This window comes from Anopheles gambiae, chromosome 2 (genome assembly GCF_943734735.2).
Source record: "Anopheles gambiae chromosome 2, idAnoGambNW_F1_1, whole genome shotgun sequence".
NCBI lineage: Eukaryota > Metazoa > Arthropoda > Insecta > Diptera > Culicidae > Anopheles > Anopheles gambiae.
The window spans coordinates 112,644,659-112,666,987 of NC_064601.1; the positions used below are offsets into that span (position 1 = coordinate 112,644,659).

A 22,329-nucleotide genomic window follows, 5' to 3' on the forward strand; every position below is an offset into this window, starting at 1 on the left:
CAGAGCTAATACCCCGAACGTACCCGAAAGGTATGCATGCTTCATTCATCAGGATCTAAAGGCAAGGACAAGGCAAAAGAGACACAGAAAAATTTCCTCACGGCTACACATGTCCTTTTGATGCGTTGTCTATGCGTCTCGCTCGGTATCACAGCGGCATACGGCAGGTAAGCAGTACAAATGCTGCTACCTGATACGCACACATATTTATCGAACACAACTGTTCGGTTCGGCTCGGTAAACTTCACGAGGACGCCGGAACACAAGGGCGCAGACATTTTCATGATTTTGTATGACTTCGGCTGTTTTGGACCATACGTTTAGGCGCAGGCAGTAGGCTTCGATGCGACGGTCTTTGGAAGCGGTAGCATAACACACACAAAAAATACACGCATAAACGCACATGGGCCGTTGCGCAAGCCGTCCGAGTGGCACGAGCCACTCGCACACACACACACACACATACACACACACGTGCAAGCATGCAAATGCCACCGACCTGGAGAAGGAGAGTTTCAAAAAAAAGGGAAAGGAAAAATGGGGAAAAAATACATTATTGCGCTGAGCGACGTATTTTGGGAACTTGGTGGTGAAAAGAAGAAGGAAGCAAGATTTAAGACACACAGGCTTATAATTTTCGCGATCGCAACATCACACTTTCTCCCCCCAGAAAGCAACGGATTAACGATTGGAGCTCTCTTTTCACTCCGGTGAAGGCGTGGAAGAAGAAATAATTTATTAACATCCTGATAAGGCTTTCGCGAGAGGCGTTCTATCCTCCTGGGTGCTTGTGTGGCCCTTTTAAGTCACTCCGCTGCGTAATTTTATCATATCCCTGCTGAATGTTGCCATTAAATCAATTAGGGACTGCTGACGGCGAAAGGCTCTTCAATCATATTCAATCGATTGATTAGGTGACATCTCCATAAAATCATCGATATTAATGCATCACTGTCATCTGGATGTGGACAGTTGTTTACTGTTCTCTTTTCTTCTCGCTGTTTAATGAAGCCTTTTATGTAATTTGATGCTAGCACAAGGAATTTACTGTAAATATTCGACCTTTACTTGGAAGTGAAATAATGAGTATTTATGAAGAATTGTGATTTTTAAGTAATAATTACATAAAAACAAGCTACAAAACATTAGCAACTTATTCACACAAATGAGACAAATTTGGTGACCCGAGTGCAAACACCTTTACAGACAGTGTGCGGGCGCAGCATGACCGATCCCACCTTCGTCCACCTTCGTCGACGCTTCCTTTCGGCCCAAACGCAGCAGATGGTGTGGGTCTGGTGTGTGTGTGTGTGTTTATGGTCCAAACCTTCGTCACCACCTGGCTGCGGGACTGCTACGGGAAGAAAGGACTTCTTTCCTCCAACAAGCAAAGGAATAAAATCCTTCTTCTCGCTCGATTACACCTCTCACTGTGGTGCCACCTCGTCCTGGGCAGCAGGTATAACCTCGCTCTCTCTCTGTGCTTATGCATTCTCGATGCAGTTTTGTTTGCTTTTCATATGCGGGTGTGGTACAGTGTGTGTGTGTGCGTTTTTTTTGCAAATTAAGATCACCTTGTTTGCCGATCGTAAGGACGAAGACACCTCGTTGCGCACAAGTAGAGGGGCTCGAAGGAAGCCACCGAAGGAAAAGCGAGACCAACGTGAAGGTACATTGTTGGAGATCTGCTTTCGGGATCAGCAGGAGCTCTCGTTGTTTGCCTCTGATCGTACCAGATAGAGCGGTCTCAGGTTGAGCAGAGCTTCGACTGCATTGGAATTCACCTCGGACCAGCTCTATTGTGTGAGTTCTGTTCGGTTTCTGGATGATGTCGCTGAAATGTTTGTACCCAGAACCTGCGAGGCTGAGGGTTTGTGTGCGCAAAAAACAAAAACGACCTCCAACAGATCACACCAGAGACAGCTGCAGCTTACCGTGCTGTGGATCTTTATCTTCTCATTTACACCCAGTAAAGGTTCGTTTCGAGTTGTACCACCATACAAAAAAGATGGCCAAAACCCGCATCCAAAGCACGAACAAATGTCATCAAACGATGACAACTGTTCTTGGAGCGGTCGTCAACATTCTTATCACCTTGCCTTGCGTTGCGACTTCTACTGCTGCTGCAAACAGCACTTACCAAAATCGTAATTACATACGAACGGAGGAAAAAAGCACCGTTTTCTCGTTCCCTGATAACGGAATCCTCGATATTAATTTCGGGACCCGTCGGTGGTTTTCCTTCCCACAAATTAATGACACACAACACAGTACACACACCGGGAGAGGGCTTTTTTGCGTTAAAGATAATGCAAAAATGTGCAACAAACGGTAGCATGGCCTAACGGCGTTGTTTGAACAGCAAAAAAAAAACGGCCCGGGCTGTTTTGTTTGGTCAGGCTCTGGGTCAGCTGTCAGGAGCAAGGTGATAAAGTTATTGCAGTTTGCTTGGTTGCACATTCCTTGCGGGTGATTGCATTTTTGTTGTTGTTGTTGTTGAATGCATCAAGCTGAACGCGTTACAAGTTCAAAGGATCTTCAAATAAGGGAAGGGAAGCGTATTGAAATGATTACAATGCTATTTGCAAGGCAACAGAGGGAATGTGTGGAGTTGATTAAACCATAATAAGCTTGTAAAAGTGGTTAGATGGTGACGGGTGTTTGATGGTGGAATTTGATGGAAAAAAGGGTTGTTAAACTAATGGCTCGAAGTGATCGTTGTCCAACAAAGGCTTTCTTGTATGACAATGTAGCAATCTTTAAGTATCGTTTAAAGTAAGAATCTTGACAGTAACTTCACATAGTTTTTAGAGCTATTTTCTTTCCATGAATATCCTTTGAAAGGTAATTATTTAAGCTTTATTGCCAAAATAAATCTACGATCATGCGAGCTGCCTGTCGTCAGTTGTCCGGAATGTTCGCCTTGAAGGAAGAATACGTGCGTGCGGGCATGTTTTGAAGATGTACAGGGAAATCTCTCTAAGATGTAGTCTCTTCAAGATGCATTGATTCTTTAAGATGATTTGACGGTCCCGTCATGTTCCATAAATTATATGTCTCTTCAAGATAAATGTCTTTCTAAGGCGAATATCCTTCAAGCTGCCTGTGCAATTCTGCAGCCATAAATATTGGTCAAAGGATGCCATGCTTTTCCCGTAGCTTCTTGGATGCTTCATAGCAACACCTTCATTACTTTTTCCTCAACATGCTCCAAGCGGACGGTCCCTTGAAGATTCATCTTAGAGAGATTTCACTGTACCTCGATTTGTTCACAGTTCCTTCTCAGTTTACGTGACAAAATTGTAGAAGTAGAGCTTTTGCATCCAGTTGCTCCAGACAATTTCGATGAGACGCAGCTGGAGGATGTTGGACTAAATCACAGACTTGGCGTCATTGCTTACCCCTGCGTAGCCTGTGGACCCGATTTCTGCTTCCTGATTTGGTTTGTTCATGATTCCCAGGTACTAGTTCACTGCTTGGCGGGTTGTATCGACCTTCTGGCCACCTCCTAACACAGCGATATAGTTAGAGCCACTTGTCTCTCAGTCATAAAATAATTCTTCCTTTGTAATCTCAAGTCGCTCAGGATCGTTTGTCCATTACGAACCAGGGCTTCTTTCGGTGCTCTGATTGTTGGCTAACAGTGCCAATATGTTGTAGATACCAGAGCAAGCTTATACGATGTTCACAAACTGCCGCACGGTGTCCGTTTTAGACGCTACGGGATGCAGTTTCTTGATCGCACACGCTTCTCAACACTGCTAGAGAGGTGTCAGATTTTGTCCAGGAAATCATAGTGAACCCATGAATAATCAACAAATTGTTGTGTATTTTGTTTTACTAATGCAAACGTTAAGAGCCGTTGAAGCCTTAATTAAGCTAGTTTTGTAAAGCATAGCTTGTAATAAGTCATGCAAAATGGCGGATTTTACGCTTACTAACGCTCTGCATTTGCTATTCAGCTCCCATAAAAGAAGCACAGAAAGCGAAAATTGTATGAAAATGAACGAATAATACCCGGAAGCATAATTAAAAACACATAAAATTAGACCGAATTAATTAATATCGTTGCAGAGACAAAAAAAAAACATCTTTTATGTGACTTTTATGTTGCACATCTGAACCATGAAAAGTGCACACAATGTTGCACCGCAGTACTCTGAATAGAAATTTGCATTTGTCTTAAGCCAACCAGGCGACGCATGCAACGGTGCGATCCTCTCGACCTAATTTCTCGACAGTACAAACACACAGCACTGCATCTGTTTTTGCACGAAGCCGCGACACGAATATTTCCTCACGAATTAGGTACTTTCTTTCACTAAATTGTGCGATTAATCACAATAGTATATTTTTGCGAATTCACTGCGAGATTTATTTTAATATAGATATCACTCGCGAACACGTCTTCACGACCCGATGGCCTTCGAACGAAAAAAAACGATCTCCCGTTGCTTGATCCTTTGATCACTCTCTCGCCGGACGTTAGAGATCGCATTCCTCTTGCATTACACGTGGCGGCGAGACGTGTCGTCACGCGATTGGTCGAGAGAAAGATTATAGTATCAACGCGTTCGAATTCGTGTGCGAATAGATTCGCGTTCGGGCTTATAGAACGAACGCATTCTTCTTATAGCTTATAGCGAATTCGGCTTATAGAACGTACGCAAGTCGACTTCTTTCTCTGTTTCGAGTGGACCGTTTTATCGGTCACCATTTCTCCCCCCTTTGGGACGAAGTCGCCCGTCCCAAATATTATTCAATGGTGGTGGGTCATCTTCGTGCTCTGTCGTCTGAAAATGTTCGTCTTTCACCCTGTCACTTTGAGAACAATCTCCCTCTGCTGATTTTTCGTCGTCCGTCTCATCGCTAGGGTCAATAGGGAGTGGAGCAAGAAGTCTGACATTTCGCTTGTAAGTGCCACTGCCCGTCCGTACGTCAGCCACGCGAACTACTCCGTCGGGTCCCACGTAGATCTTTGTCACCATTCCCATTGGCCACCGCCCGACTGGTACGTTGTCGTCGCCCACTAATACAATCTGCCCGGTTTGTATGTTGGGGGTCTTTTTCGTCCATTTAGCGCTGCAACGTAACTGAGCTAGGTATTCCGTCCTCCATCGTGTCCAAAACTGCTGTGATAGTTTTTGTACTCGCTTCCATCGAGTTTTTGTGCCTTCCGAATCATTGACCATCACCTCGGCGGGAATTGCAAATGATGGTCTTCCTATCAGGAAATGGGCGGGAGTGAGAGGCTCCATGGCATCAGGGCTGGTGTGGGTTGCGGTGAGAGGTCTGGAATTGAGAATGGCTGAGATTTGGTGCAGTAATGTTTGTAGTTCAATCACGTTTAGCTGGGCTCCTTTAGAGGCAGCTTTCAACAGTCGCTTTGCCACCTTAATATTGGCCTCCCAAAGTCCTCCGAAATTGGGGCTCCGAGGAGGGATGAATGAAAATCGAATTCCCTTCTCGGCAGCGGCCCCTACTACGTCGTCTTGAAATTCTCGGTTGTTGAACGTTTTCCGAAGCTCACTTAGCTCCTTTTCAGCACCCACGAAGTTGCGACCATTATCCGAATATATAATATCTGGTCTTCCACGAAGGGACACGAATCTGAGTAGTGCCGAGATAAAGGCAGATGTTGACTGATTCTCTACTATTTCCAAGTGAATTGCTTTGGTTGAGAAGCACACGAATATACACACGTAGATCGTTATTTTGTATTTTGATCGCGAGCCGGGTATCACCTCGAATGGACCGCACAAGTCTACGCCAGTGTGGGTGAATGCCGGCGACTCTGTTACGCGGGCAGCTGGCAACTGGCCCATCTGTTGACAAAACTGTCGAGGCCTGGCGCGAACGCATAATACGCAACGAGATAGCACACCTATTACCATGCGCCTAAGATCCCGCATCCAAAATTTCGAGCGAAACTCAGTGATGACAAAATCTGCACCGGCGTGAAAGTTGTCTTCATGGATATGTCGAATCATTACTTTAACAAATGGGTGAGCCTTAGGCACAAGTATGGGCAACTTACATTCATCAGACAGGTCAGCGTTCAATAGTCGTCCTTGCACGTGAATCAAGTTATCCTTAACGATTGGGTTGAGGTGTTGGAAAGGTCCCTTCGCACTTACGGACCCGGTGTTATTCTTTTCTTGAACTTCATTTGGAAAAGCTGAGGTTTGCATTACCAGTAGTAGAAGCTTTAGTCCATGGTCTAGTTCATCCAATCCTAGTGGGCCATTTCTCTTCTCGGCTGCCTGCTTGCAATTGACACGAATTTTAGTGGTATTTGATCTGAAGTTATGAATAGTTCTGCCTAGCCAAGCAAAATGTCGTCTAGTCTTAATGAATGAGTTGTGGTACTTGTACTGCGAGATGAGATCAGCACAAGTCGGACCTATGGTTGCCGTCAGTAACTGTGAGGTGCCAGCGCCTTCGTCTGGGATGGGAATGCGGTAGGTACACTGCTGGGGTGTTTCATCAGTACTGTTGAAAGGTGGCCCCTCGAACCACAACTGTACGAACTCAGCGCTAATTAATTTGCGAGCTGACAGTCCTCGAGAAACTATGTCTGCTGGGTTGAGCTTCGTGGGTACGTAATGCCAGTCTGAAGCATGTGTTATTGCTTGTATTTTTGCCACCCTGTTCTTCACGAATACATCCCATTTCATATTGTTAGAGCGCACCCAAGATAGCACTACTTGAGAATCTGTCCACCATTTTGTTTGAGTTATGCGAGTATCGAATACGTCCTTTATTTTTTCGTAGACTTCGGCTAGAAGCAATGCTGCCTGTAGCTCCAATCGCGGAAGGGTGAGTTCTTTTAGTGGTGCAACCCTTGATTTTGAACACAACAGGTGCGATTTCCATTTACCCTTGACATTTAGATAACGCACGTATATAGCACAACCATACGCTTTCGCGGAGGCGTCGCAAAATCCGTAAATGGAGGCATTTTTGGTTTCACTTGGCAGTACCATTCGTGGTATCTGCAACTGGCGAAGTAAGGGAAGCTGGGCAGTGAACTCATTCCATTCCTTTATCACGCAAGGTGACACCTCCTCGTCCCATTCTATGCCATCGCGCCACAGATTCTGCATCATGATCTTTGCTCTGATAATCACTGGCTGAAGCATTCCGATGGGATCATATAGTTTTGCAATTCTGGATACTGAATGTCGTTTACTCATGGTCTTAATTGGTTCAAAGAAGGAGTCGTCAATGATCAGTTGAAAAGTATCCTCTGAGGGACACCAAGCCAAACCTAACATTTTTATGGCCTGCTTATCGCCAATCTGAACCGTAGACTCTCGATGTTCTACGGGTATGTCATCGATCACGTCAGGAACATTGGATGCCCATTTTCGTAAGGGCATTCCTCTGTTCAGGAGTGCCCTTTCGACGCCGGTTCGAAGATCACGTAGTTCTTCTGGCGTTGCAGCGCCGAAAGATAGGTTATCTACGTAGAATGATTTTTGAATTACGTCGGCAATTTTTGGGTACGTAGAGCGTACTTCCTGGCCGGCCTCGTGAAGTGCCCTACAGGCGAGATATGAGGACGAAGCTTCACCGTACGTGACAGTGCGAAGTCGATACATTTGCGCTGATTGCTGTGGATCATTACGCCATAGGATACATTGCATCCAGGTATCAGGTTCTGCCACCCATATCTGACGATACATCTTTGCGATGTCTGCAGTGGCCACTACCGTTTGTGTACGAAAATCCAACCAAATATGCATTAGGTCAGGTTGCAGTACTGGTCCGATGGCTTGGATGTCGTTGAGTGAAACTCCACTGCTGGATTTTGCACTCGCATCAAATACTACACGCAATTTGGTGGTAGTTGAATCAGGTTTGATCACACACGAATGCGGTATCACGTAGCGTACCATATGTAGTTCATTCGCCTGAACTGGCGTCATATGTCCCATTTCCAAATATTCACGCATGAATTTCCGGTATTCATCGTAAGTAGGCTCATGCCGGGATAACCTCCGTTCGAGGGAAAATAGTCGTCGTTGCGCTTGTTCAAGAGAGTCTCCTAGCTGAGTCAACTCCCCCCGTAGAGGAATTCGAACCACGTAGCGATTATCTTCAGCACGGGTTAAGTGTCTTTTGAAGTGTTCGTCTAGGTCGAGTTCTTGAGAAATACCACTGATTGTTGAGATCGGAGTAATCTCCTCAACCTTCCAAAATTGCTCGATACATTCCTTGAACTCATCTCCACACTCCAAAGAGTTGCAACTACGCATGTACCGATTGGACGAATCAATGTTGCTCAATGATCCCCCTACTAACCAACCAAATTTGGAATTCAGAAGCCTGAGGCCATTGGATAACTGACGAACGCCGGAACGAAGAGCATCAAAGAAGACTCCAGCTCCTAGTATAGCATCAATCGAACCAGGATAACTGAAGCGGGCATCAGCAAGTGATTTCATGGGGGGCAATTCCGATTCAGCATACTCGATTACTCGGGTAGGTTGGTCATTTAGTCCAGGAAGAAGGTACATATTTAATTGGCGCCGATACGTGCCATTGGTGGTAGTAATTGAAACTTGTGTTTTATTAGTTATTTGGATATTGCCGCTTACCCCATTCAGTATTAAGTATCCAGGTGTCAATGGTAGTCTGAGTCGTTGGGCAGCGTCAGTAGTGATGGCGTCCACCTGACTGCCCGAATCTATTATGCAGCGAATACGCTGCCATTTACCATCACCATCTTGCAACAGTAAAACCGCAGTTGCCAGTAGAACGTATTCCTGAGGAAGTGAGAGGTTACCTGTAAGTGCGGGGTTGGTAGCCGCGCGCGTTAACTGCTTCTGTCTGGTTGGGGACCTGGAGCGATTAGGTCCTGGATGAGCAGGGACCGATGACTTATTCACTGTACTATTTTCGAGTCGTGCCGTGCCCCTTGTGATTGGTGTACAGCAGGAACGGGCCACCGCGCGAGAGCGATGCAGCACAGCACCAACAGGTTCAGGCACCGCGCATCCACGAAGCGATGATGAGCAGGAACGGGCCACCGCACGAGAGCGATGCAGCACAGCACCAACAGGTTCAGGCACCGCGCATCCACGAAGCGATGGTGAGCAGGAACGGGCCACCGCGCGAGAGCGATGCAGCACAGCACCAACAGGTTCAGGCACCGCGCATCCACGAAGCGATGGTGAGCAGGAACGGGCCACCGCGCGAGAGCGATGCAGCACAGCACCAACAGGTTCAGGCACCGCGCATCCACGAAGCGATGGTGAGCAGGAACGGGCCACCGCGCGAGAGCGATGCAGCACAGCACCAACAGGTTCAGGCACCGCGCATCCACGAAGCGATGGTGAGCAGGAACGGGCCACCGCGCGAGAGCGATGCAGCACAGCACCAACAGGTTCAGGCACCGCGCATCCACGAAGCGATGATGAGCAGGAACGGGCCACCGCACGAGAGCGATGCAGCGCAGCACCAACAGGTTCAGGCACCGCGCATCCACGAAGCGATGATGAGCAGGAACGGGCCACCGCACGAGAGCGATGCAGCACAGCACCAACAGGTTCAGGCACCGCGCATCCACGAAGCGATGGTGAGCAGGAACGGGCCACCGCGCGAGAGCGATGCAGCACAGCACCAACAGGATCAGGCACCTCGCATCCACGAAGCGATGATGAGCAGGAACGGGCCACCGCACGAGAGCGATGCAGCGCAGCACCAACCGGATCAGGCACCGCGCATCCACGAAACGATGATGAGCGGGAACGGATGGGCATGGCGAATGGGTTGCGATGATAACCAGATAGTCACTTCTCACTCCCATTGCTTTCGACGTGCAGCATCGTATGGTGTTTCTTGGAGCATACTTGGCATCGTTTCTCGCAAGGGCATTTTGCTGCAGCATGCTGTCGGGAGAAGCAATTGATGCACTTACCTAAGGCCATTATGTAGTTGGTACGCTCCAAAAACGACCGCACGCGCAGTTCCGGACACAACGTGGACAAGTGCCCTGTTTTATCGCACGCATAACACCGCCGCACCGCCATCCATGATTGGTTTCTATGGCCTGTCGTTCCGATTTCCGCATGCCGGCCTTCTGCGTGCACAGTAGCGGACAGCATCGCGCGCTCCGTCCGCGCCGGTGCGTGGTTTGTAGCGGGACGTTCCGTCCGGAAGTTGTTTCCCGGCTTGGCCTTAGGTTCGTAGTAGAGGGTGTTGGCCAGCTGATCTAATTCGTTGCGGAGTGCCTTCCACGTAGGGATCTGCTGAGCATCCAGGCGGCGAGTGATCTGAGCGGCGGTTTCTTCGTCCAACTTACTCAAAACGAAACTCACAATCATACCATCTTCCACTGCTGATGCGGCTTGATCCATTTTGCCAGCAATCTGGCGCGCTGACGAGGTCGATGTTTCCACGGCGTCGATAAGCCGCATCAATGCCGTTGAAGACGCTGCTGTCAATTTCGGTAACGCGTACAGCTGCTGAAAGTGGCCGAGAAATGCCACGCGCTTTTTGTAGAAGCGTTCCTCAAGACGTTTCCACGCGTCTTGGAACGTCATTCCAGCATTTTCAAATGCTTCGCAGCTGTTACGGGCTATTTCGCACCGTTCAAAGCATTGCATGAGGAAGGCGTAGCGGTCTGCATCTTCTTCCAATCCAGCCACGCGTTTGTTGAACCGCCCCGCGAACGCGGGCCACTCCGATGGCGATCCCGAAAATTTGGGTAGATCTAGCCGTGGGAGATGGTTCTTTTTTGCAACGGCCGGCAGCATCGTCGTGTCGAGTGCTGGCGTCGTAAATATGTTCCCCGGGTGCAGCTCGGCCAAGGCGCACTTTGCCGTCGCGTACGCCTCGGTGAAGGGGACCCGTCTTGGATGCGGTCCCGCGAGACCCTCGAGCTGCAGGAGAGCGTTTCTACCGTCGCTCCATAGCGACTCTAATATTTCGGCCTTTATAGAAGCCATGGTTTTGGAAAGCTTTCCTTCGCGAGCCTCATCGAGTATCGCTTTAACCGCACCTTCCAGCGCAGTTAGCTGGCGCGCTACCTCGATGCTGTGCTCGCTGTCACCCGGCGTCGTCATGGCTGAAGCACTTGTAATATTTTATACACTTTACACGAAGCACTACACTCGCGTTGTATCACGTCGGGGTCACCAAATGTTTTTGCACGAAGCCGCGACACGAATATTTCCTCACGAATTAGGTACTTTCTTTCACTAAATTGTGCGATTAATCACAATAGTATATTTTTGCGAATTCACTGCGAGATTTATTTTAATATAGATATCACTCGCGAACACGTCTTCACGACCCGATGGCCTTCGAACGAAAAAAAACGATCTCCCGTTGCTTGATCCTTTGATCACTCTCTCGCCGGACGTTAGAGATCGCATTCCTCTTGCATTACACGTGGCGGCGAGACGTGTCGTCACGCGATTGGTCGAGAGAAAGATTATAGTATCAACGCGTTCGAATTCGTGTGCGAATAGATTCGCGTTCGGGCTTATAGAACGAACGCATTCTTCTTATAGCTTATAGCGAATTCGGCTTATAGAACGTACGCAAGTCGACTTCTTTCTCTGTTTCGAGTGGACCGTTTTATCGGTCACCAGCATCCAAACATTCGTTAAAAACTGTAACGGGGTTGATTTTTGTGAGCTTTTTTTTCGTTGCTTTTTGTTGCTCCTTACTCCCTTCTGGCTTGGAACGGGCGTGAGTTGCATCCGAAGAAACACAGGTTGCACAGCTGCATGGAGTTTGCAATTATGCGTTTGCATCGAGCACCCATACATGCATCGAGCCCATAAGAAACTGTCAAGCGTGTGTTATGAGCACTTTATATCCTTTGTTTTAATCCCACCAACCCAATCCAATCCCCCGTACGATGTTGTGCAACCGTGAGCGGCGTGGGCTGAACGTTAGTGCATCGTTATAAATGCATCCTCGTTAAGCACAGGATGCACACCAAAAGGGGGGAGAGTTATGTTTTGTGCGTTTGCAGAAAAAGTGCGTGCTTTATTCTTCTACACACACACGTAGAAAACTCCCCTTTCTTCTACCTTTCCTGCCCTTTGTTATGGATTCATCTTAACCATCTCAGCCCAACGAACGAATCCTTCGGATTGCTTGAGATGACGCATTTTCCAATTCAACTCTCCACTCGCTTAGAAATTCGAAATGAAGGGGGGGAGGGGGATGGATAAAGAATGCACTACGCACTACGAAAAACCATCCCCCTCCACCAGCATGCATCAACGCAACCAGCGCAACGGTTTCGCAAGAGATTCACCCCGTGTATGCGTGTGGCGTGGCACAGGCAGGTTCGCTTCCTGCGTACGAGATGAAGTCGTGCGAAAAGTGCGTATTTCTTTTTGCACCTTTGGGGGGAGGAGGGGGGGGGGGGAAACGGAAGCGATGGTGGATGGTTTGGGGAGGGTGTAAAAAATCGATTTTACTGCCCCAACAAACGGCCGGTTTCTTCGCCTTGAGTGGCGGCAGCGCTTTCTTAGAAGCGAAAAGAAAGGAAAGCATGCCGCAGGGAGCCGGTCGTGTGCGGTCGCTGACTTTGTTGGGATTTCTTTCAGTCCCAATGGATGATGAGGATGACGATGATGATTGGGAGGGTTAGTGGGGCCATTTCCATCAGTTAGCACGCAGTTGGTAGGTTAATGTTGGCAGAATTGTGCGTGAAGTGGGCAGAAGGACACTTGCAGCGATGAAGATTTTGTATTAAAATTGCGAAGAGTTTATACAGAACAGTAAGAAAAGTCATATTTTAAGATTTTGTAGTTCTTCAATTCATAAATAGAGCATCAAAACTATACTTGAGGGTTAGCTCCATATTAGTAATGACTCTTCCCGTCATTTTCTATTAATTTACAGGTTAACTGAACGTTAAAGAAGGATTAAATGAAACGCAATTTCGTTGTGAGTGGCCCCCGCAACATGATGCAAAGAACGAAAATAAAACGCATTTTAATAAAGAAGCTTTTTTTAAAACTAAACCTTGCAATGACGAACCGTCTCTAATGCTGCAGAAAATGCAAGGAAATGCATTTTCTTTAAATTAAAAAAAAAAACACATAATAGAAGGGAAAAGGCACACGAACCGCTTCGTAGAAGTAATCCTCGTTCGTTCGCTCGCTCGCTGTGTGTGGATAATCAAACCACGCGGAGCGAAACATGATTCATCCCTTGTTGCGTGTGGTGGTGGTGATGGTAGTTGATGCCCTGGGTAGGCATTTGCTGCCCATACAAATCCTTACGCAAACACCAACACCATCAAAGCCTGTACCACCAACCACTGCTAAGGCTGGCGGAGTGTGAGTATGTTTTGATCAGAATACACACACACATACACACACACGCAAAAGGGAAAAAAGGCAGTGGTGGAAAACTGTGGCGCCAGAAACCGGATGCATTCATGCTAGAGTGTGTATCTGTGTGTGTCAGTGTGTGTGAGTAAGGACATACAATTCCTTGCTTGCGTGTCAGCTGCTTGCTTGGAACCGGCAAACCGAACCGAACCACACACACACAGACACAACCATTCCCGTTACACTGTAGTGGTGCGTATACGGCTACCCAGTACGCAGCGGAAAACAAGTTTTCCCGGTTGCCGTTGGCAACCGCGTGAAATGCGAAATGCGCGTGGCTGTATCACGGGGTTTTCATCCTTTCTTTTTTTCGAAACAGAGAGAGAGAAAAAAAGGGGACGAAAAGTTTTGTTTTCCACCGTTCGTTCGTCTCAATTCAAGCAAGTGTGTGTGTGTGTGTGTGTGCTTGTGTGTGTATTTGTGCTGCATTCGAACAACACGGAAAAGCCAAACGAAATTCGCTAGCGCTAACTGGCTGGTGTGGTGTGTTGCAGGACTTTATGGTGGGTTTTTGGTTCGAATCGAAAAAGGGGGAATAGATTTTGTGTTTTTTCCCCCTTTTCGCTTCTCTTGCGGCCAAATGCATTCTGTACTGCGAATGCACAGTACTGCACTGCTGCAACGAGTGGATAGAAAAATGCATCAGGCAGTGTTAGCTCATTTGCGGGCATTGGAAGAAGATAAGCGTGATTGATCTTTTTGCCAGCAAATGATGCATTTATTCATGGTTAGGATAATGAGCGATGAATAACAAATGTTTGAATAAACTTTACTAATAATTTATTCAGTTTGTACTAAGATATTTGTCTCTCCAAGCTAAAATTGTTCAACAGAGCTCGAATCTCAAGCCCGCAAAGCATACTTTTATATTCAATTTATAGATCTATTTCCCTATGGCAATGCCATAAAGCCTTCCATGCCCTTTGAAGCTGCATTTGCGAAAAATAGTTTAATAACGTCGTAAAAATACATTGTAAACATTGTCATCACAGAACAAAAACACAGCCCAATCGGCAACTATTGAACGGGAAATTTTAATCTCTCAATAAAAAAAAAAGAATCCTGCCACGAAGGCAGGAGTTTTATGGCGCATTTGGTGTTGTTGTGGTGCAGTTTCCGCTGGTACGATGTGCGATTACTCACAGGATCGCCTTGCCGAACAGTCAAACCAGAGCCCGCGCATAAGCACATAAAAACTTATTTCGATTATTAGTAATGAAAAAACGGAAATGACCTAAGCAAAAAAAGAGGAAGGTCTTCAAATGACCTGCAGCAGTAGTACCGGCGCAAAGGATGTGAAATAAATGGAAACTACACTACAACATTGCAAACAAATCGTAAACGAAATCCTCCCACTAGCGTGAGGGCAGAGATGACTTGACACGGAAGCAAAACACAAACACACAGACTCATTTCATGACCTAAAGCGTTGCGCATAACGCACGCGGTGCTGCTGCTGCTGCTGTTTTGGGGCGTTATTATGGGAAATAATTTACGCATCAGCGGCAATGCAGCCCCGGCCGAGGTGATATTTTTCAGCCAAATTTTCATGGCAATCCATTATCCGGTGGCCCACTGTCAATCTATGGTGGTGTTGGGAGTTTCCCTTGAAAATTGCAGTCCAGTTTTGTCGCGCTTTTTTTTACTGTTTTCACTTCACAGCTTTAGCTGACATTGCACTAAAAAGCTGATTATGTCCGTAGTCCAAACAGTGAGCAATCAGCATTCGCATCATAACCATAATCGCTTGCCCAAAGCGTGAACCGTTTGGGACAAACAAAAACGGTGGAAAATGAGGAGAGAGAAAAAAAAGAGAAGGAAAACTCCCGCACACCCAACCCGGTGCCAAATGTGTTGAAACAGATCGTAAAGTGTGTGGCCGATTTAACTCGACATAAACCTTAGCACCCACTCGTTCTTCATCCCCCTTCTCAGTACTGGCGTGTATTGGAAGTGTTTTTTTCTGTGTTTTTTCCTGTTGTTTGTTGGAGAGGGCAACGACGAATGGCCAACCAAACCGACGGAACATAAACCACGTGACACATTTTTGCGGGTGGTTTTTACCAATTTTTGGCGGAAAGCATGAATCATACTTATGATAACGCAGCCGGACCAGAAACGAAACATAACTTTTGTGGCACTTGGGGTGGGCCATGATTGGTCGGTTGTTCTCCTTCCCCACTCCTTTCTTTTCACCATTTTTTCTGCTCTTTTTTTATAAATATGTAAAAGCAAACCCGAAACGGTGTGTCCGATGAGTGGAACACACAGCGCTGCTCTGCTCATCAAAGCCTTGCGTTGCTGTGCGGCAGGACTGATTAACGTGTTTTAATTTCCCTTCAATGCCTTCCCAGGGACTTTGCCCCCAACTTACGCCAGTCGACACCGGGGACTTCCGTTTCCGGCGGGGAGTTTTTTTTTTGCCGTTGGTAATTTTCTGGTGGTGTTCGAATTTACGATGCAATAATTTCATTTCGATTAGAAAATACGCTTCTTGCGCTAAACGTTCGAAAGGTTCACAGGTCTTTGCGGGTGTGCTTTGTGTGTGTCGGTTTTTTGTTGGGTTGTGTAGTTGGAAAAATCCAACCAACCGGAAGACAGTGAAGTCACATCTTCATTGCGTACACCATCCGGTGGTTAGTTACAGGGAGGGATGTAAGAGTAAGTGTGCGACAAAAAAAAAAGTGCAGTTGATCAAAGGTATTAAAGGGTAAGTAGATTAAATACAGAATGACAGTAAGTAAAGACAACCAGTGTACTAATAGACTAGATAAAGTGTTATCAAAAGTCATGAAATGTCTAAAAGGAAGCGAAAATAATAAAATGTAGAAGAACAATTGAAATAAATAGCAGTTAAAACAAAACTTAAGAAAGAAGGAATTGAAAACAGGCAAACCACAAATAACTTGAATAAAAGGGAAGAACGATTAAACAAGAAAATAAATAGACAAATGAGAGTGGATAAATGGGAGATGAAATAGAAAAAAATACTTGAGAAATATGAATAAGCTTAATAAAATAAAATAAAATAAGTCATAATTTGTCTACTAACAAGTGAAAGCAATACAATAATGAAAAACACTTGAAAGAAATAGCAGTTAAAACAAAACTTAAGAAGGAAGGAATTGAAAATAGATAAACATTAAATAAGTTAAATGAAAGAGATAAACCATTAAACAAGAAAATAAATAGGCAAATAAGAGTACATAAATGGCAGATTAAATAAAATAGAAGTCTGGAGAAATATGAATAAGCTTAATAAAATAAAATAAAATAAAATGAGTCATAAAATGTCTAAAAATAAGTGAAAGCCAAATAATGTTGAAAAACACTTGAAAGAAATAACAGTGAAAAAAAATAAGAAGGAAGGAATTGAAAACAGACAAACATCAAGTAAATTAAATAAAAGGAATGAAACATTAAACAAGAAAATAAAAATGGAAATGAGAGTAGATAAATGGAAGAATAAATAGAAAAGAAGACTGGAGAAATACGAATAAGCTTCATATAAACACCCTTTTCACTCTTAAAATGTTGCACTTCATGATTTTCTCGTATCATTTTCATTAAATAATGAACATTTTTCACTCTCAAATTATAAGAAATGTCACCAAAAGACTTCTCTTTTCGATGTTATTGTCTCTTACAACTTCCATCACAACATCCAGCACTGTTGCTCATCAGCGTTGCTTTACCCTCTCCTACACACTACTCCACAACGTCCTCTACACCTTCCCCTCCCCCCATCCCCCCCACAAACCACCGGAAGGAAGCGTGCAAGTTTAAAGCGTGTTTTGCCAACAACGCCCCCCGAAAATGCTCGCACAGAGCACCGAGACAAGTCGCGGCTAAGTTTGCAAGAAGGGGGAAATAAAGTTTATGAAATTACGGCCAAATGCTGGGTGCGCGTTGGAGTTGGGCTTTCGTAAATGGCACCGTCCTGGTGCGTTAGAATCCTGTCCTGCCTGTGCCACTCCCCTGCCCCATGCTTCGGACGCGCAATCAACCTTGAAAATGGCGGAAAAAGAAGGTGGAAACGATTGAAGTACTTGATCTGCTCATTTTCACCCGATGCGGTACGGCTAAAGATAGGAGCAAGAGCAAGAGTAAGTTGGGCGGATAGACACAGAGTGTCAATTCCTTCCGGTAGGTAGAATGTATTTAGCAAGCAAACGGTTGAAAGAAAGAGAGTGAGAGTGAACAAGGGGAAGAACTAAGGCAGCATTCTCTGTCGTGGTGTAATCTGGCAACGTTCATCTACAAACCGTGCCAGGAAGCGTCGTAGTATCAGAAGCAGCAGCAGCAGCAGCAGCAGCAGCAAGTGCCGATGGTGCGATGATAAAAATAAATAAGTCAATAAATTTTGCAGATAATTTTCGCATTTGAACGATTTAATAAATAAGACTAGGTGTAGTAACGAGTGCAGCTAACGTTCTAGCGTAGGTTCTAGAGCATCCGGATCAAGACCGTTAAAGGCTGTGGAAGGTGTCTTGAGTAGAGATTGATTCTCCGTTAACTAATTAAACAATTAATTCGGTTGTAAGAAGACTGGAACTGGCAGCAAAACGACCTGGTGCCATGACCAGGATACAACGAGCGAGTGTAAAGCGCTCGTTTCGCTTAAAATCTTATCACAAACACACCGCACTGAAATCGATACATTTAATCGCGCAAACACACAGGCAGCACATGCTATCGGGCACGGTTTTGAACGGCTTCAAACGACCATTATGGATCGGTGTATTAATCTTATCGAAAGTCACCATTTTGCACCCTCCGGGAGGTTAAAATCACACTTGCCACACGAGGCTCCTCGGGTCGGTTCTAGCTTGGGGGAGATGGAACTTCGTGGTCGCGTGCCACATAAGCTTCCCCTTTCTTTTCTTTTTTTCTCTCTCTCTCTCTCTCTTTTACTGACCAGATGCAAAAGGCAAAAGCCTCGTGGAATAGGAGAATGCATTAACATAAAATCCTAATTACATCTCGAACAAGGGCCCATTTTTCACATCCACAAACGATGGCCAGGCGTGTAGATTTCGTGGTTTTTCCTTTTTCCTTTCTTTGCTGGTTTCGGTGCTTTTCGCCCAAAAGTCCTTAACCAGGAAGAGCTCAATCATTCACTGAGCAGTATTAAAAGCCGTCGGAACAGCCACGTGCCCTCTTCTGCAGCTCTGTGGCAGTTCTGGGATCGTTTGCGAGACAGCGCGGGGTTTTGGCGATTAGTGTGTGTAGTGCCTTGGGTGGAGAGAGCTAAAGAAATAGAGCACAAGAACCAGCTGGAGCTGGAAGTCCAAAAATTGAAATGCACCAGACGGTCGGGAATAAGAAGCACCCAATGCAACTGGAAGAAAAGAAAGAAGAAACAAGACCTCGGCAGTGATGGAAGTCGCGCAAAGCGGACGGAACAAATCAGAACATGTGACAACTGGTAAGGAGAGATCCAGCAACAACAAAAAGGAAGGTAAAAAAGGACGCCTGAAGTTTGATGACCTGACGCCGACGGTGCTGCAGTAGTTTCGAGCTGCACCGGGCCCGGGCCTGTGTGTCGACCAACTGGTGTCCTTCTGTTTTTCTTCCTGCTCCGCTCGGATCGTTGCACCGCAGGACGTGAAACGGAAAAAAGGTGAACGTTTGTGTTGGCGCGGATTTTGATGCCGTTCGGGAAGACACGTTCAACATCTGATACCTGGCGGCCATTGTAGGGAAAGGGGGCCATCAGTTCCTTTACACAGACACGAGCAGACATACACACACACGGGAACAAATTGTATCCTTGCTCTCTGCATTACATTGCATCCTTTTCTTTGCGCGAAGGACCTTCTGGTGTGTTGGCCAGCAGTAACATGGCAGACGGGCGAACAATCGCACCGAACAGGCCGAACAGGCACAGAGAGGTTACTCAACCCTGACGGAAGTTTGTTGGACAAAGTTCGGCAAACTTTTTGCTTCAACACTCTCTCTCTCTCTTTCTCTCTCTCTCTCTCTCTCTGCGAGGCAAAGACTAGTCGATCGTATCGCACGGTGGCACAACATGCCCGACAGCATTGCCAATTCGGCCATTCTTCTTCTTGGAACTGGAAGAGGTGGTTATAGACTGTGGAGTGTCGTTCTTTGCTGCCTTATGTCCGACATCTCGGCAAGGATAGTAATTTAAAGCACACGACTAATTATGCTCTTATGCTAGCGGGAAACATTCAACGAAGCTTAAAAGTGTATGTGATGGTATCATTGTTTAGTTTTTTTCTTCTCTTTCACTTTTGATTTGTTGCGTTTGATCAATCGATGTTATTTTGTTATGTTTTTTTTGCATTTTAGGTTTTCTTTTGTTTTTCTTCATTTTGTTTCATATTTGCTCAAGTTTGAAGTAGAGTTTTGTTGTTTTTTTTTTCAATTTGCTGTTTTTATGTTGTAAATGATTTGTAAGCTTTTGCATTTTGCTCATTTGCAGTTTTAGTTTACCTATTTTCCACTTATTTTTGGGAGTTTTTACTCATTTTATTCATATTTGAAGTTCTTGTTATCTTCTTTGTTCTTTTCATATCTTCTGTACATGTTTTGTTCTTTCCTTTAGTGCTTTCTTTTCCTTGCTATCCTTAATTATATTTATGTTAGTTTAAACTATTTTAACTCTCTTTAATATGTTCATATTCTTTTATATCTCTTTAAGCAATTTACTCAACGAAACTAATTCCATATTCTGTCTATAGCTTAATTATACAAACTACAAATTGACTGAGTTCGTTTGATTGGATCCTTTCTTACACCTGTTCCGTTAGGTCATGCAACTATGACGTCCCGAAAAAAAAACACGGTAACAGCAAGAAAGAGCAATGGGATAAGCAAAGCAAAAGTCGCAAAAACTGATCACGCACATGTGGAAGCACAGCGAAAAAAAAATCATCTTCCTCCGTGTCAGGAACAGGGACGGTGTAATGAAAGCTACAATGAGCCCAAAAGGTCCTTGAACGGTTCGGTTCGGGGCATGTGCAGTTATCCTTACCCCCCGTAACGGGAAACGGTCCCTGACAGCCTGTCCCTGACTCCTTACCCGTTAATTTGGGTTGCGCACTTGTTGTTTTTTTTTGTTTTCCCCCCAAAATCCCCACAAACCCCCCGGAACGGTATTCCCTATTATCTTCTCCTCTCCCCTCAAAGTACGGATTTAATGCATGCTTGCGGGGAAGAGTAAAGACAATAGAAGAGCGGGAAGATTCCTTTTACGCTGCAGGTGAGAGCGCGTTCGACGCCGCAAATCGGCAAACCCCGCTGGTACACGCACACATACACACACTGTATCTCTCCTGTAGGACAAGTGGCGATAATTTGTACGACCGAACGGGGCAGGTTGGCGTTCCCTTCCTGACGGTGTGTTGAAATCCCTCGCTCTCTCCTTGCTCGAACGGTGTTTTACGATTTTCGGACGGTTTGACCTTGAACAAATTTGCGTCTGTTTCAACCCCCTTGCTGCTGGCCCGTGCAACCGTGGCACCGTGCAGACAGGGGAAAGTGTTACCCCCGGCGTTGATCTAAGGGTAGTAGCCCCTTTGGTTTTCTATTTTCCCCCTCTGCGCTCGTTGCTCGTGTTTTGCTTGCATGTTCGTCCTCTCCCCAATGAGCTGTGCTCTAACTTTTTACTAGAAAACAACAACAAGTGCAACACTAGCCCGGTTCTCCTACCTTCGATGGGGTGTGTAAGTGCCAAGGGGTCGGTTCTGTGTTTGGTTGGATATGGAACGGTGTGTTTTATAAACGCACGGAAATACTTACGTGGTCGTGAACTTGACTTGAAACAAGTGAATTTGGGCTATTAGACAAGCAAGGGGCTTTTGCTCGGAAAGTCGAAGGATGCAAGAATGCACGTGGTTGTTTGCAGGATTGTTTGACCTCAAGTGTGCAAATTATGAGCCCTTATTTGTGCGACTGTTGGGCGGTCGATGGTCGGCCGGAAGGGTGTACTTCTTTGTGGTCTGTAAGAGAGATTTGCAAAACACTCCAAAGTGACCAATGGCCAATCATTATTGTGAGTGTTCTTTTGATCGGTTTTTGTGAAATAATTACACATTTGTTTCAGTTTCACAACGGCCCTTTCGTTTAGAGAGTTTAATTTCATCACTATTTGCATGTATGCATGTTTTCAAAAAGAAAATCATGAAAGCAATGGGTCGCTGATGCAAAATATGAAAGAACGCATCGTGAAGCATCTGGCATGAAGTGGACCGGCCCCATTCACCGGTGCGCTGCTTAGTGGCAGTAAAGATCACACTTTATGGTGCTGTTTCGATTAGCCATTTTGCCCATTTTCGCGGCAAGGAAAAACTCATTTTGCGCTACTTGTAATATAAAAAGAGCAGGGAAAGCCGCATTGTGTGTGTGTGTGTGTGTGTGTGATGGGGGAAAAAGTAAATAAATATATTGCACATACGTGTTCGATGCAGCCAACATCGCTCCCAGCGACCAACTGCGCTCGACAGATTTCACACCATAACTTTGGATCAATTTAAATAAACACCCTACCGGTGAAATGAAGGTGTCATCAGCAGCACCTTGGGCGTGCAGGAACCGCGTAGAGGAGATGTCAAAAATAAAAATTCTTTCGATTAAATTCGAACAAAATTAGGAAAACTTCCATTCGCCGGGAAGGGTGGGAAGAAACAAAGCCAAAGTCGTGTCTGATGGCAAAGGCGCCCGCTCTGGTTGGGCAAGTGTTTGGATTTTTTCAGTTTTGCTCCTGTATTTGAAGACAAAAATAGGAGGAAAAAAATCCGTATCCAAAACTTCTACACTTCCCCCCTTCAAAACAGCTCCTTTTCTCTCACGTTTCGTGATTTTCATTACTTTCGCAAACTCTTCCCCGGAAGCGTCTTCGCTCGAGTCTGAAGTGCCATCGGCCATCGCTTTCACTTCGCAGATGGGTGTTTTGCTTTCTGTTTTTCTCGGTGTAGAACGACGCAAGAGAAGCAAG

General features: G+C 45.6%; 1 protein-coding gene across 1 annotated transcript; it reads left to right on the forward strand.

Moving 5' to 3' along the window:
* Nucleotides 1-9,013: 9,013 nt before the first annotated feature.
* Nucleotides 9,014-9,929, forward strand: LOC133391009 (uncharacterized). The gene is made up of 2 exons (XM_061640546.1): nt 9,014-9,763; nt 9,831-9,929. The coding sequence occupies exons 1-2, from the start codon at nt 9,014-9,016 to the stop codon at nt 9,927-9,929; spliced, it is 849 nt and encodes a 282-aa protein (XP_061496530.1).
* The last annotated feature ends 12,400 nt before the right edge of the window (nt 9,930-22,329 follow it).

Excerpts from the sequence above, each read along its gene's own strand:
- LOC133391009 (XM_061640546.1), top strand. The coding sequence starts at position 9,014 with ATGATGAGCAGGAACGGGCCACCGCACGAGAGCGATGCAGCACAGCAC. Across the intron at positions 9,764-9,830 it reads TGATGAGCGGGAACGGATGG|CATCGTATGGTGTTTCTTGG; the intron begins GCATGGCGAATG and ends TTCGACGTGCAG.